The sequence below is a fragment of the Psammomys obesus genome, unplaced genomic scaffold (genome assembly GCF_907164565.1).
Source record: "Psammomys obesus unplaced genomic scaffold, mPsaObe1.curated_primary_1811, whole genome shotgun sequence".
In the NCBI taxonomy this organism is placed as follows: domain Eukaryota; kingdom Metazoa; phylum Chordata; class Mammalia; order Rodentia; family Muridae; genus Psammomys; species Psammomys obesus.
The window spans coordinates 66,757,539-66,774,274 of record NW_026585504.1 but is presented as its reverse complement, the minus strand read 5'-3'; the positions used below and the strand labels follow the sequence as shown (position 1 = coordinate 66,774,274).

Here is a 16,736-nt window from a genome sequence, read left to right as displayed (position 1 = left end):
CTGGAGATGGGATGCTTCGGTAAGGCAGGGCTGAGCCTCGGCTCTGGGGACGGGCTCGCCAGGGCTCCATGTGTAGGCCATCGTTGGTAGACTGCTTGCTTCCTAGCATGGGCAGAGCCCTGAGCTCCATTCCCAGCACAGCATAAACCAAGTATGTTAACGCACACCTGTAATCCCAACACTCGGGAGGTAGAGGCAGGAGGACCAGGAGTTCACAGTCACTCTCAACTAAACAATGAGTTCAAGGCCAGCCTAGGCTACATGAGACCCTGTTTGAGAGGAGGGTCACTATAAGCAGCCACGGAAGGGTCTGAACAGCCAATAAAACTACCTTTAAGTGAAGTCAAACATATCAGCCTGAAGATAATTCCCCTTCACACCAAAGATACTGAATGAAAAAATAGAGGGAGGAACAGAAAGATTTAAGAGCTAGACATCAGGGACCTTGCTGGGAGTGAGCGTCTCCAGGAAACATGGAAAGCTATTACCTCAAAGCCTCACCAACATGACTGCTAAAAAGGGAGCTGAACAGGGACAACACCAATGAATGTGAAAAACTGGATGGAAAAAGTGCACGGAGCCTTAACTCTGCACAAAGAACTGAGGAAAGTTGGGAATGGGAGAGGGGTCCTCCCCAGGGAAGGGCACATCGGGCGGTTGCCTAGTAGCAAATGGTCAGCACTGAGAGTGTACATACAAGTAGCATTATATGGCCTCAAAAGGTTATATTTAGGAATATATGTATATAGACTTACATACAAATACACATATGCAAGCAATAGTGGTGGAAAAAGAGGCCATGAATTTGAAGAAGAACAGGGAGAGGTGTATTGGAGGATTTGGGGAAGAGAAAAAGGGAGGAAAATGTTATAATTAATTGACAGTCTTAAAGAAACAAAAAGAGTAGAGAGAAAAGAATCATGTGCTGTATGTCTAAAATCTGCTCAAGTACACAACAAGGACATTTGTTCAACCATGTTCATAGCAGCTTTATTCATAATAGCCAGAATCTGGAAACAACCCAGATGTCCCTCAACTGAGGAATGGATGCAGAAATTGTGGTACATTTACACAATGGAATACTACACAGCAATTAAAAACAAGAAAATCGTGAAATTTGCAGGCAAATGGTAGGATCTAGAAAAGATCATCCTGAGTGAGGTATTCCCAGAAGCAGAAAAACACACATGGTATATACTCACTTATAAGTGGATATTAGGATAAACATACTAAAATCTGTACACCTAAAGAAGCTAAGCAAGAAGGAGGACCCTGGGTAAGATGATCAATCCTTACTCAGAAAGCCAAATGGGATAGACATTGGAAGAGGGAGAAAAAAGCAGGGAACAGGACAAGAGCCTACCATAGAGGGCTGCTGTGAAAGACTCTACCCAGGAGGTTATAGACGCAGATGCTGAGACTCACAGCCAAACTTTGGGCAGAGTGCAGGGAATCTTATGAAAGAAGGGGGAGATAGAAAGACCTGGAGGGGACAGGAGCTCCACAAGGAGAGCAACAACCAAAAAATCTGGACACAGGGATCTTTTCTGAGACTGATACTCCAACCAAGGACTATGCATGGAGATAACCTAGGACCCCGGATCAGATGTAGCCCATGGCAGCTCAGTGTCCAAGTGGGTTTCCAGTGGCTGGCTCTTTGATCACCTCCCCCTGAAGGGGGAGCAGCCTTATCAGGCCAGAGGAAGACAATGCAGCCAGTCCTGATGAGACCTGATAGGCTAGGGTCAGATGGAAGCAAAGGAGGACCTCCCCTATCAGTGGACTGGGAGAGGGGCATGGGAGGAAAGCGGATAATCCCAGTACTCAGGAGGCAGAGGCAGGCAGACCTCTGTGAGTTTGAGGCCAGCCTGGTCTACAGAGAGCGTTCTAGGACAGCCAGGACTACACAGAGAAACCCTGTCTTGAAAAACAAAACAAAAGGAAAGAAGGAAAGTGTAGGAACTCCTTTGAAGCCATGGCTATCTTGCTGTGGCCAGCTTGTTCTGCCATAGCCAGTTTACCTGTTCTTATCTTTTCTCCTTTCCAAACAAAAACATATATTTTTTGAGACAGGTTTTCATGTAGCCCAGGCTAGCCTCACGTAGCTGACTTTGAACTTCTCATCCTCCTACTTCCAAGCTTTGAGTTCTGGGTTTACAGGCCTGTACCAGCACACCTGGTTTATGTGGCACTGGGCCTGGCGCCCAGGGCTTCACACATGCTAGACAAACACTCTCCCAACCAAAGTACGTTCTCAGTCTCACAACCCGCAGATGCCATGAACACCATGGTGCTGGCACCCTGGCTAAACGTCCTGGATAGCGCAGACTCCTGACACCAGTGGGCTCTTGACCCTGACATTGCCGCTGGCTTATCAGGTGCCCATCTGAAATGAACTGGTGTGGGTGTCACTTCATTTGGGAGGGGTTGGTGGCCAACGGTCATTGTCCTGTGTTTTTCTCCCTCAGGTTCCAAGCCACTGCCCTCACTAAGTGGGATGGCGAGAGGTCATTTTCAAAAGGTGGGCAGAGAGTGTCTCACCCGTTCCCATTACTAAAGGCATGCTTGCTCTTTATCTTTTCTAGAATATGGAGCCAAAAATGAAGGTTTTCATCTACACCCTGAAACCTCAGGACTGCCCGTCCACGGGGAAGAGCCCCTCCTCATTGCTCTTCAGCCTACTGGAAGGTGAGTGGACAAACCTGTGACCGGTGGTGAGTGACATTTGGTGCACTGGCTTGCTGGGTAGCAATACTGAACTCAGGGGTTCCCAGGAGGGAGGAACCTAGGAAAATGACTGGACTGAGAGCCTACTGAATGAGCCTATGGTCCCCATGCCTACCCTGACAATGAGCTCCCACTGTCCCAAGACACTGAGAGGTCTGTCTGCCAAGGATGCTCAGTATGGACACAAAACCTGCTGGCCTCAGCTGGGAGCTGTCAGCATGGAAACAGCCTGTTGTGGGTTCCCTGGTTACATGGAGCCTAATATGCTAAAATACACGTGTAGGACCCGCTGTTCTAGAACTCACTATGGGACCCAGGCAGGCCTTGAATTCAAGGACAGTCGTGTGTGTGTGTGTTGGTGCAGATGCCTGAGGAGGACAGAAGAGGATGTTGGATCCTCTGGATATGGAGTTACAAGCAATTGTGAACCACCTGAAGTGGGTGCTGGGAACTGATCTTGGGTCTTCCAGAAGAGCAGTTGCTTCCTGACTGCTGAGTCATCTCCCCAGCCTCATGGCCAGCTTCCTTACATAGTTCTGGAGACTGAACTTAGCAGCACATGCTTGCCGGGAAAGTGCTTTACCAATGAACTCTCCGGCCTTCTTAACGAAAAAAAATTTTTTTTTGAGACAGGGTTTTTCTGTGTAGTCTTGGCTGTCCTGGACTGACTTTGTAGACCAGGCTGGCCTCCAGCTCACAGTGATCCTTCTGCCTCTGCCTCCCCGAGTTCTGGGGTCACAGGTGTACAGCACAGACTGGCCCTCTCTAGCCTTCTTTTTATTTTTCATTTTTTTCTTATCCCAGTGGTGGTGATACAGGCCTTTAATCTCAGGACTCGGGAGGCAGAGGCAAGTGGATCTTTGTGAGTTTGAGGTCCATCCTGGTCTACAGATGAGTTTCAGAACAGCCAGGGCTAGAAAGAAAGCAGGCCAGACAGAAACCCTGTGTGAAAACAACAGAAAGGTTAAGACATTAACTGTTACGTGCGTCTAACTCCAGGCCGGGAGGCAGCACACTTGGTGAGTGCTCGTCCAGTGTGTAACCCGGGTTCCATACCCAGCACCGTGTTCACAGGGTGTGGTGGCTCAGGCCTGCAGTCCCCGATCTTGGGAGGGGGAGCCAGGAAGGTGAGAAATTGAAGCGTGTTCTTCATTGCGCAGTGACTTTGAGGCCAACCTGAACCATGTAAGACTCTGTCTTAAAAGGCAGAAAAGGGGGAAAACAAACAAAAGCCCTCCAGACTGCCCTGAGACCTTCTGGGTCCAAGATTCCAGGACGGGTCCAGCCGTCCTCGGAAGTCTTTGGGTGAAATGTGAGGACCAACATTCTGGTCCTCGGCTCAGACACTTCCATGGTAATTTAAGGAGGGCTTAGAATCACTGCCTGGGGTTTGGGTTGGTTGAGAGTGGGGCAAAGTACTGGTGATGTTTGTGCGTGAGCTCCACATGCCAGGAAGTCAACTAAGCTTCTTTTCTTACAGCTATAAATAAAGACCAAGTACACACTGTTGGGCTTGACATCAGTGCAATCCTGAGCTGTCCGTCCAATTCTGAGGAGAGGTAATGTCGGCTTGCACAGTTAACTATGAGTAACTGCTAAGATGGCCCACTCTTCTTTCCCTGGCCAGTCATTGGGGACCATTGTCCTTGTCTCTTGGCTTTGTTCCTTTGTTTAATGTGTGAGTGTGTGTGTGTATGTGTGTGCACACACATGCTTTCACAGCATAGTCTGTGTATGTGCACCACATGCCCAAATGAACTTGCAGGGGCCCGAACATAGGAGCAGATCCCTGGGACCTAGAGTTGCCATGTGGATATTGGGGACTAAACCCAGGCCCTCTGCAAGCACAGGAATCGCTCTCACCTGCTGAGCCACCTCTCCAGCCTTCTCCTGGCCTCTGGGAACAGCAAACAGGCTTAGAGGGAGGGCTGGAGGAGGCGCAGGCCCTCCTTGAGATGTGTTTGGGCCCTGCAGTCTGCTTCCTCACTCTCAGATTCTCCTAGGTCTACACCATTAGCAGAGCTGGCATTGAACCCTGCCTTTTGGCTTAAGATACTGGGGAAGGTGTGCATACATGTGGCAGAGAAAGCAGGCTATGGGGTCAGCTAGGGGATTCAGGGGGCAAGGGCACCCAAAGCCAACCCTGGTGACCTAAGTGTGACCCCGGCGGCTCACACGTTAGGAGACAGCTACAGCCACAAATTGTCCTCTGACTTCCACACATATGCCATGTGCACACTTGCATGCACGCATACACGCATACACACACACCACACACGCACACGCACACGCACACGCACAGAGCCTCTAAATAAATAAATAAAGCGTAGGGCTAGCTGATGGCTCAGAGGGTAAAGGCCTTGGTCCTAGTTTGCTTTCTATTGCGGTAATAAGACCCTGACCAACAGTAACTTACAGCCCATCAAGAGGTGAAGGCAGGCAGGATGGCGGCAGGAGCTGCAGCAGAGGCCACGGAGGAGTGCTAATTACTCGTTTGCTCTCCATGACTTGCTCAGCCCTCTCGCTCGCTTGCTTTGTTTAAAGATTTATTTATGTAATGCATAGGGGTGTTTTGTCTGCAAGCATGCACACCAGAAGAGGGCGCCACATCCCGTGGAACCACAGTTAAACGTACAGTCTGAGCCTCGAACCCTTCTGTATTTTACAGCTCAGGGCCATCAGAGTCAAACAGTCCCTGAGTAGGGAGTGAGGACAAAGCACATTTCACATGGGATCGGCTTGAGAGCGCTGTCAATCTGACTGAAGCAGCTCGGCTTATTGCAGGCCTTTCAGTCAGCAGCATTCACCTGAGCATAAACTGCCACATCAAAATCCAATTGCTCTCCTGTTTCCCTATAGGTTCCTTCCCCAGCAAGCATGTCCTAAGTTATAGGAACTCCTTGAGCTCGACTGAGCTCAGCTGTAACTTGACAGTGCTCTGCAAAATCTGACTTCCATAATAAATGTTCTCCTCCTGATAAATATGCTCTTGTTAATTGCTTCCAGTTTCCTAGGCAGAAGACCTCAGAAGACAAGGATTCTGAGGGAGCTTGAGTAAAAGCTGCTGGAGGACCATATTGAGAGCATGCAGTTTTTAATTCTTTTAATTGCTTAAAAGAACTAAGAGCATGGACTCTCACCCTATTACCCTGACTGTCAGGTTGTTCTAGAATTGGAAAACCATAAAACTCAGTCTCCTTTCTGCACAGCTTGTTGTAAAGACGCTTGTAACAGGGATACAGCTGCTCACAAAGTAGACAAAGGAAAAAGCCCAAGGAAAAGGCCCACTGGTAGCAACTGTATAGCAACTGTAGCCATCCCAGGAGGAGGATCCAAGCCTGTCATCAATGAGGGAGTTGGAGTGGGGATTGAGCCTCATTTTTCCTAATCATTAATTCTTCAATTTTTCTGTTTATTTCCTCCAAGCCCCATTCCAGCTTCTTAGTTTCCTTTAACAAAGAATTATTGTCATCAGAAGACACTGGAACTCTTCAAGAGGAGCCGATGGTTTAATCTTATTTTGTCTTGAAGCCTCCTGTTTGTCTTTCCTCTTTCTCTCTGACCCTGAAATTTTCACTTTCTTTGTCTTGAACCACAGAAGCAAACGGTCTCTAACTAAAGACCATGCAAAAAACATGACACTACTGCCTTGTCCCATTTTTACTCTCAGTTTTACTCACTGTGCCTCTTTATGATCCGAGCTTGTCAACACTGCAGAGTCCTTCACTGCTTCCCCGTATCCCAGGTTCCTGTTCAGGCGCCAATCTGCCGGAGCCCGAAGGCAGAGTCTAAGCCTGAGTGGGGAGTGAGGACAAATCACACTTCACACGGGTTGGGCTTGAGAGGGCTGTCCATCTGACTGAAGCAGCACCGGCTTATTCCAGGGTTCATTATTTATAGGCAAAGCAAAAACAAGTCCCATCAATACAAATAGAAAAAGGTGTGGAGCCACCTCCCCTTTTTTCAAAAACTGCTTCCCCAGGTGAAAACCTAACAAAGCAGCTTAACAAGCAGCTCTCCACGCCACAGTGTGAGTCCTGGTGATCCAGCTCAGCTGTCAAGCTTGGCCACAGGTGTGTTGCCTTAGCAAGAGGCCGTTTGCGTCCAGGTGCCCGAGGCTTCCGGGTTACCTGGAGCATCCAGGGGTCTCAGGCTGGCTTTGTGTGTAGCTGCATCCCACGGCTCTCCACACCCACCCAGAGGTCACACCACCCACAGCGGTCACACCTCCCACATCCATCATTAATCAACACTCGTGTACAGGCAGTCTGATATAAGCATCTTCTCAGTCAGGGTTCCTCTTCCCCAGGACCCTAGCTTGGTGTCAGGTTGCCAAGAAACTGCCTGGAACCCCAGGAAAGCCTGATGACCTGAGTTGGACTCCAGGTCCGATGGAAAGGCAGAGGACAGAATGGACTCCCTGAAGCTGTCCACATACAACAAGAACAACAAATAACAACACTTGAAAAGTAAATAAATACAATAAGTTTTAAAATGAGAAACCAGTTCAGGTATAGATCTGAGCAACCCACCGAAGCTTCATGAAGTTTCTGAATTTAGTTCTATGTGAAATGTGAAACACCTTCTCCAAAGAACACAGCACCAACAGGACAGCCAGCTCAGAGACACACTCCAAAGAATCTTACTTAAAAAAATTCTAAGTGCAGTTTGGGCTGGAGAGATTGTTCAGTCTGTAAAGTACATTTTCTGTAAGCATGCGGATCTGTGTTCCATCTGCAGAACAAGCACGAAAAGCCAAGAATGGTGGCACATGCTTGTCACCCCAGCACTGAAGCCAGGTGGATGTGGGGCTCCTTGGCCAGTGTAGTTGAAGCAGCAAGCTCCGTGTTCAGAGAGAACCCTGCTGGAAAGGAGGTGGGTGGGATTCCTAGGGATGACAGCCAACATTGTCCTCTGGCCTCCGCACACATGTGCGCACACACACACACACACACACACGTGTGCATCTCCATGTACACACTCGCATAGTTTAAAGAAATTAGAGCAGTTTGAGTTTGTCTTCGTAGTTACACCCCCCACTTTAAGTCATGTAGAAGACAGCACTGGGGCCCCTCAGCACCCTGTGACCTGTGGGGCCTGCTGCCTTGTGAGCTGTGACACCCGTGACTGTGGGGACAGTCACTGGACGTCCAGACCTCAGGCCAGAGCTCTGGTCCCACTGCCCACCGCTTAGTGCTTAGTCACACCTCTCTCGGCTGTCACTCTGCTCTCCTCCTCTGAGCTCACTTCAGACCAGCAGCTCACGTCTGCTGCATGTATTCCTGTATGGCAGGCTTGTCCTGTGAGTGCACACGCTGTGAGGAGCAGACAGGCCGGAGCTGTGCAGAGGTGGGGGGTGGGAGTGGCCATGACGTCAGGAAATTGGATGGACTCCTCGGGAGGCTCTCCCGTCAACCCCTAAACTTCTGGTACTCTTTCAGAGAGAGGAGCCAACGTTGTCTTATGGCCAGGGTTCTAACTCAGACAGAAAGTGGACAGGGAACATGCTGAAGTAAGGGGAGGTGGAGGAGGCTTCACGGAGAGCAGATGGCTTTTCTTCCTGGAGAACTTTAGATGTCACAGATGGAGGAGAGAGGACGGCCTCGCAGTTCTGACTCGAGAGCAGATGGCTGGAGACACGGCAGCCGTGGAGAGGGCAGCCTTATGCGGAGTGCGGGGAGGCGGCAGGTGGCCTGTCTTGGTGTGCAGTCAGAAGCTCCTGCAGCTCCTCTGCCTGGCCCTCCCGTTCTCTCTCTCTCTCTCTCTCTCTCTCTCTCTCTCTCTCTCTTTCTTTCTCCACTTCTCTTCCTCTTTCTTCTTTCCTTAGACAAGGTTTCACTGTGTAACCATGCTGGCCTGGATCTCTCTGTAAACAGACTGGCCTCACGTTCACAGAGATCTGCCTGCATCTGCCGCCTGACCCTGTGGAGCATGTGTAACTCAGTCATTAATTATGTCTCTTTATGTCACTTCAATCCCACAGCCCATCTTGTTCTCTAAGTGACAGCCTGGCCCTTCACACTGAGCAGCATCATGCGGCCGCTGTTGCGCCCTCGTCGCCTGTATCCGCCTACCAGAGAGTCTGGGCAGCCTTTGCTAACCAGTCGAGGGCAGAAAGGGATGCCTTCCTGCAAGATGTGTTTCCAGAAGGATTCCTCTGGGGGGTGTCCACAGGAGCCTTTAGCGTGGAAGGAGGCTGGGCCGAAGGTGGCAGAGGGCCGAGTATCTGGGACCACTACGGTAACCAGAATGTTGCCAAGGGCCAAGCAACAGCAAAGGTGGCCAGTGACAGTTACCACAAACCAGCCTCTGATGTCGCCCTGCTCCGAGGCCTCAGGGCTGGGGTGTACAAATTCTCCATCTCCTGGTCCCGGCTCTTCCCCAATGGGCAGAAAAGCAGCCCCAACCTCGAAGGTGTGGCCTACTACAACAAGCTGATAAACAGCCTGCTGGACTCGAACATTCAGCCCATGGCTACGCTGTTCCACTGGGACCTGCCTCAGGCCCTGCAGGAGCAAGGCGGCTGGCAGAGCGAGAGTGTGGGGGATGCCTTCCTGGACTATGCAGCATTCTGCTTCTCCACTTTCGGGGACCGTGTGAAGCTGTGGGTGACCTTCCATGAGCCTTGGGTGATAAGCTACGCGGGCTATGGCACTGGGCAGCACGCACCAGCCATCTCTGACCCAGGAGTGGCTTCTTTTAAGGTACTTTTCTCCCATCCTGCAACTCCTGTCAGAGTACACACTGGCTGTCTCCTTCCTGCAGAGAGAGGGAAGGATGAGCACATTTTGTTATTGTTGTCTCAGGGTGATCCTGAACTTCTGATCTCTTGCTTGTATTCTGGAGAGCTGGGACCAAAGGCATCTGCCACCATGCTTGATTTGTAAGAAGTGATGAAGATTAGACCTGGGCTTCCTTTATGATAGGCAAGTGTCTTCATGGCCCAAGGCGAGCTCCAGGCTTAGAGGAGTGTCCTCCGTTGTAGAGCTTTTGCCTAGTGTGCACATGACCCTGAGTTCAATCCCCACCTTCTTGGTGCTGGGATGACATGCATGTGCCAACATGCCAAGTTTTACACAGTGTTGGGAAGCAGATCAGGGCTTTGTATATTCTAGGCAAGCCCTTATATAACTTAGCTGTAGCCACAGCCTTGAAGCTATTATTTATCTGTCTACCTTATCCTATCTATCTATCTATCATCTATCTATCTATCTATCTATCTATCTATCTATCTATCTATCTATCCATCCCTCTATATCATCTATCTATTTATTTATCCATCCATCCACCTATCTATCTATCTATCTATCTATCTATCTATCTATCTATCTATGTTCTTTTTGAAGCAGGTCTCAATTTGTAGCTCAAGCTAACCTGACTCTCACAGTTTAGTGTTCAGCTCACAGAAATCCTCCTGCCTTAGCCTCTACAGTGCTAGGATTACAGGCTGAGCCACCACACCTGGCTTTCGTAAGCTTTCCTGAGGTCTTTTTCAGAGACAAGGCTTCAAAAGTCTTTGCTTTTCTTCTTCTGTCGTGGTTCCTTGTCTTATTGCTGTGACAAGACACCTTCAAAAGCACTTGAGGAGGAGCTGTTTCTTTTGGCTCCCAATCCAAAGGCGCAGCGCATCACGGCAGGAGCATGAATGAGGCAGCTGGTCCCATAGCACCGCAGTGAGAGGTGGAAGCGGAGAGGCGGCTGCTGTGCTCAGCCGATTTCTCCTTTTCCTTCAGTCCAGGGTCCCCAGTCCATGGAATGATGCCGCCCATCTGAGGTCGTCCCACTGCAGTTAACCCAGTCTAAAAGCTGCCTCAGAGACTCACAGACAGGCCCAGGTCTGTCTCCATGCTGGTTCTGGATCGTCAGGCTGGCAATGTAGTTACCAATTAGTTTCTTCCTTCCCTCTTTTTCTTTGTGGTCCTGTGGGTAGAGTGTCACCCACAGCTTCACACGGTCCCCATTTTCTCTGTGCTCCTGGCTCTCAAGGACAACTAGACCAGCGCTCCACAGCTGGCACTGATCCCTCTTCCTTCCCTTCTGCTCTGCCATCACTTCATGTTTAATGACTTTGTCTCCTGACCGCTGTGACAAGGATGGTGAGCTGGGCTTCCACAACAGTGTGAACGCTTTCCTGGGAGTCTGCGATCAAGTTCCTCACTTGCTCCGATTTCCGCTGTGGCTGGTGCTCCTGCCTGGAGGCAGCCTTTTGTGTTGCCCTCCAGGACTGAGAGGGCGTGGGGGTGGGTCCCAAATGGAGTGCGCCCACTGCTGGCTCTTATAAGAACGCCAGCTGTCCTGTCCTGCCGGTCACCTCCTCCACGGCCCCTGCACGCACTACCACACTGCGCCTCCGGGCTTCCCAAGTCAGTCCCCAGTAAAGGTCGCAGGCAAGACTCTTGCCCGCTAGTGTCTCCGCCCGTCACTGGCCTTTCTTAGGTATTTGCGGTGGTGGCATTTTCACAGTCGGCCCCAGGTAGCCATCCTGGTTTACTTCCCCGGACCACCCTCCAGCTGTGATCGCTCTTTCCTTTGTTTGGAATGGGGCCTCACGTAGTCCAGGCTGCCCTTGAACTGGCTGTGCGGTGAGTTCCGGGATCTCAGGCCCGCACCGCCTCGCTTGCTGATGTGACGCAGGAAGGGGGCGGGGGCGGTGACTGTGAAGCCGCCCCCGCCCCCGCCCCGCTGGCTGCAGCAGCTGGTTGACGCCGACTTCGCTAGCGCCGCTGCTGACATCACTCTCCTCCCTTCCCCCTCACAAGGTGGCTCACTCGATCCTCAAGGCACACGCCAGAACCTGGCATCACTACGACCGCCACCATCGCCAACAGCAGCAGGGGCGCGTGGGCATCGTGCTCAACTCAGACTGGGCCGAGCCCCTGCGTGCGGACAGCGCCCAGGACCTCGCTGCGGCCGAGCGCCTCCTGCACTTCATGCTGGGCTGGTTCGCGCACCCCATCTTTGTGGACGGCGACTACCCCGCCGCCCTGCGGGCCCGGGTGCAGCAGGTAAACCGGCAGTGCGGCCGCGCTGTGGCCCGGCTCCCGGAGTTCAGCCGAGAGGAGAAGCGGCTCCTGAGAGGCTCTGCGGACTTCCTGGGCCTGTCCCACTACACGTCCCGCCTCGTCACGGCCGGGCCGCAGACCTGCACCCCCAGCTACGACGGCCTCGGAGGCTTCTCCCGGCACACCGACCCCGCGTGGCCCCGCACTGCATCCCCCTGGATCCGCGCCGTGCCCTGGGGCATTAGAAGGCTGCTCCGGTTTGCCTCCGCCGAGTACACCAAGGGGAGAGTCCCCATCCTCCTGGCTGGGAACGGCGCGCCCACCGGGGAAGGAGCAGATCCCCTGGATGACTCCGCCAGAGTCAGCTACTTCAACCTGTACATCAACGAGGTGCTCAAGGGTGAGCTGCTGCTGCTCCCGAGGGCCGGCTCTCCCCAGCCTCAGAGCCCTCTTTAAGGAGAGCCAGAGACCGAGCTCAGGCGACGGGCTTGCTGGTCAAGCTCTGCTCACGGAGCCACCGCACCAGCGGCTCCAGTCCGAGAGTCTGCTGCACTTAGTTAACCGGTATTTCCTGAGAGCCCGTGATGGACCAGCAAAGACAGTACAAGTACAGTACTGAATAAGTGTCACTCTAAAGGGGGCTCCCCGTGGTGGGAGACAGAATGCACTGGCGCTCAGTACAGGCCCCCAACCCCCTGCCTCCCCCAGGGCACCGGCCCCTTTAGCCCCATCTGGCTCTCTAGTCTGCACTGTGCTTCCCTGTTCTGCGGTGGGGCCTTGCACACAGGCTCAGTCTGACCCAAGCATCTTGTTATCCCAGTGGGAAAGGATGGAAGTGGTTTCCAGCACAGTGGTCCCAAAATGAGACTCAGTTCATGGTACCTGTCACTCACAGAACCAAAAGGCAGGAATCAGAAGTTAGCACTGCTCTGGTCAGGGAGCGGGCAATCTGGAAGACAGGATTAATGACCTCGCGCAGTCCCCAGCCACAGGCTGCACTCAGAGAGGGGGTCAGGGTCGCTCCAGTCTACGCCTCCACCCTCCTGTGAGCCTTCCCCTAACGGAGACTCGTCATAACTGTGCTGACACAAGCCTTTATCCCCAGCACTTGGAATCAGAGGCAGGAGGGTTGAGAGTTCAAGATCACACTAGCACGCTTAGTGAGAGCTTGTCTCAGAGCTATTAAACAGGCCAGGGGATGCGGCTCAGTTGGCAGAGTGCTCTCCTAACATGCTGGCAGAGCTGGGTCCATCCCCAGCGCTGCAGAAGCTAGGCATTCAATGCCAGCAGCACAGAACTCAGGAGGTAGCGGCAACAGGGTCAGGGGTTCAAGTCTATCCTCAGCTATATGGAGGATGAAGCCAGCCTGGGCCCCATGGGACCTTGTTGTTTTATATATATATATATATATATATATATATATATATATATATATATATATATATATATATATATATATATATTTTAAGGTGAGGGAGTAAGGGGCAGCTGGAGAAATGGCTCAGTGTTAACGAGCACTAGCTGAACCTGAGTTCAATCCCCAGCACCCTTATGGCAGCTCACGACCTTCTTGAACTTCCGTCCCAGGGGACCTGATGCTCTCTTCTGACCTGTGGTGCATACAGTGCAGAGACACACATGCAGGCAAAACACACATTAAAGTTCTCTTTTCAATTAAAAGAGAGAGATGAAAACCAAGGCCAAGGGGGATGGGGTCCTGAGGAATAACAGCGAGGCTGTTTTCTGGTTTTCACACATGCAAACACATGCAGACACACGCAGACACACACACACACACACACACACACACACACAGGCACTTCTGACTCTTGCTTTCTCTTTCTAGCTGTCAAGAAGGATCTGGTGGATGTCCGTTCCTACATTGCCCGGTCTCTCATTGACGGCTTTGAAGGACCCTCAGGCTACAGCCAGAGGTTTGGGCTGTACCATGTAAATTTCAACGACAGCAGCAGGCCAAGAACTCCCAGGAAGTCTGCTTACTTCTTCACCGGCATCATCAAAAAGAACGGTTTCCTTGCCAAGAAAGTAAAACGAAACCCAGTGCCTATGAGAGCAGACTTTATCTCCGGAACCAGAGCCACCTTCAACTTCCCATCTGAGGTGCCCTCCAAGGCCAAAATAGTGTGGGAGAAGTTCTCCAACCAGCCCAAGTTTGAAAGAGACTTGTTTTATCATGGCACATTCCGGGATGACTTCCTCTGGGGTGTATCCACTTCGGCCTATCAAATCGAAGGGGGTTGGGATGCTGATGGCAAAGGCCCCAGCATCTGGGACAACTTCACCCATACCCCGGGGAACAGTGTGAAAGACAATGCCACTGGAGACATAGCGTGTGACAGCTATCACCAACTGGACGCCGACCTAAACATTCTCCGAGCCCTGAAGGTCAAGGCCTATCGATTTTCTATCTCCTGGTCTCGGATTTTCCCAACAGGAAGAAACAGTTCCATCAACAGTCAAGGGGTCGATTATTACAACAGGCTGATTAACAGCTTGGTGGAGAGTAACATCTTCCCCATGGTGACCCTGTTTCACTGGGACCTGCCCCAGGCACTGCAGGATGTTGGAGGCTGGTCGAACCCTGCCTTGATTGATTTGTTCAGCAGCTATGCGGACTTCTGTTTTAAGACCTTTGGCGACAGAGTCAAGTTCTGGATAACCTTTAACGAGCCCTGGCTTCAGGTGGTGTTCGGCTATAGTTCAGGGATATTTCCTCCAAACGTGCAGGAGCCGGGCTGGGAGCCTTATAGGATTGGCCATGCAGTCATTAAGGCTCATGCTAGAGCCTATCACACTTACGATGAGAAATACAGGCAGGAGCAGAAGGGGGTCATCTCACTGAGCCTCAACACCCCCTGGGTGGAGCCCAAGGACCCAGGGCTCCAAAGAGACGTGGAGGCCGCCGACCGGATGCTGCAGTTTACCCTGGGCTGGTTTGCCCATCCAATTTTTAGAAACGGGGACTATCCAGATGTCATGAAATGGAACGTGGGGAACAGGAGTGAGCTGCAGCGCCTGGCGGACTCCCGCCTGCCCAGCTTCACGGAAGAGGAGAAGAATTACATCAGGGGCACTGCGGACGTCTTCTGCCTCAACGCCTACACTTCCGTATTTGTGCAACATAGCACTCCTCAGCTGAAGCCACCCAGCTATGACAATGACCGGGAGCTGAAGGAGATCGAGATGGACTCTTCCTCATCCATCACCGCAATGCACCCAGCCGTCCCCTGGGGGATGCGGAGGCTGCTGAACTGGATCAAGGAAGAGTATGGCAGCATTCCCATTTACATCACGGAGAATGGACAGGGCCTGAAAAACCCCACGCTGGATGACTGGGAGAGGATATTCTACCACAAAACCTATATCAACGAGGCTCTGAAAGGTACACGAGGGGTCTGTTTGTCTCACTAAACCTCCCAGTCTCCCAGTCTCCCAGACATCATGTCTCCTTGCGTTGGCAGGTGTTTTGAGAGCCTCTCTTTTCGGCAGGGGGCAGTGCTCAGTTAGGAAAGTGTCTGTCTCACAAGCATGGGGCCCAGAGTTCAATTTACAGAAGAAGGCCAAACAGAGAACACATTTGTAACTTCTGTGCTGAGGAAGCAGAAAGGGGTGCAGCTGTGTGGCTCACAGCGAGCCTAGTCTGCTTGGTGAGCTCCAGGTCAAACAAGAGGCTCTGGATAAAAAAAAAAAAAAAAAAAAAGTGGGTGACACCCAAGAAATGACACTTGACATCTTCCAGCCTACAAACACACAGAGTAGTAAATACACAAATAAAAATTTAACATTCCCACTTCGAGAGCCAGGGCTCTAAGGTGATATGTTGCTAGGTGTGGCTAAGTTGATAAATTGTCGCCTAGACTACAAAGCCCTAGTTTCCAATCCCAGCACTAAAGTGCTCATGGCCGTGCTGGTGCATCGTTCCACCACCGCTGAGGTAGGGCAGACAAAAAACTAAGGTTATCCTTGACTATACCGTGAGTTCAAGGCCAGCCTGGGCTACATGAGACTCCATCTCAAAAAATTTTAAATGGTTGGGCAGTGGTCGCACACACCTTTAATCCCAGCACTCAAGAGGCAGAGGCAGTTGGATCTCTGTGAATTCAAGGCAGCCTGGTCTACAGAGTAAGTTCCAGGACAGCACAGAGAATCCCTGTCTCAAAAAAACCAACCAACCAACCATCCAACCAACCAACCAACCAACCAACCAACCAACCATTCATCCATCCAACCAACCAACCAACCAACCAACCAACCAACCAACCAACCAACCAACCAACCAAAAAACATTAAATGACATCAATAAATTGACACTGTGTGCTTTATCTCTAAGGAGGGCTGAGGCTCCTGCATTTGAGACCTATCCCTTCACCTTAAGAAAAGATTTGGTTTTACAAAGGTCGTTAAGACTTGCTGTAAGGTCACTGGGGCTGGCAGACAGGGTGGTAAGGTGGCACGCTTCCATGGTTTAGGGGCGGTGGGGAGTCCAGAGCCAGCGCGTGAGCAGGCTGCTGGAGGCTCCTGCCTAACTGGGGTGACACTCTCTTGCTTTTTGTGGGATGTCCCAGCCTACAGGCTGGACGGCGTGGACCTGCGAGGGTACGTGGCCTGGTCGCTGATGGACAACTTCGAGTGGCTGAATGGCTACACCATCAGATTTGGACTGTATCACGTTGACTTTGAGCACTCGAGTAGACCTCGAACAGCTAGAGCCTCAGCCAGATACTACACAGACGTCATTACTAAGAACGGCATGCCCCTGGCCCCGGAGGACGACTTCCTGTATGGAGAGTTTCCCAAGGGCTTCATCTGGAGTGCGGCTTCCGCTGCGTATCAGGTGAGGGGTCCAGAGCCGCGGAGCTCAGCTTCCTGCATTGCTGCTGGGCCCCTACCTTCTGCCCAGCGCTGGGGAGGCAGCCTCCAGCAGACCCGTGCAGACCCGTGTGTGTGTGTGTGTGTGTGTGTGTGTGTGTGTGTGTGTGTGTGTGT

The 16,736-nt window shown here is 51.6% G+C and overlaps 1 protein-coding gene across 1 annotated transcript in view; it reads left to right on the top strand.

Moving 5' to 3' along the window:
• Positions 1-16,736, top strand: part of Lct (lactase) — a 47,083-nt gene that overhangs the window by 14,368 nt on the left and 15,979 nt on the right. Inside the window, exons 4-9 of the mRNA XM_055602215.1 lie at positions 2,586-2,688; positions 4,208-4,286; positions 8,711-9,431; positions 11,487-12,129; positions 13,576-15,132; positions 16,316-16,584. Of these exons, the coding sequence (XP_055458190.1) occupies positions 2,586-2,688; positions 4,208-4,286; positions 8,711-9,431; positions 11,487-12,129; positions 13,576-15,132; positions 16,316-16,584 (3,372 nt within the window). The remainder of the gene's footprint in view (positions 1-2,585; positions 2,689-4,207; positions 4,287-8,710; positions 9,432-11,486; positions 12,130-13,575; positions 15,133-16,315; positions 16,585-16,736) is intronic.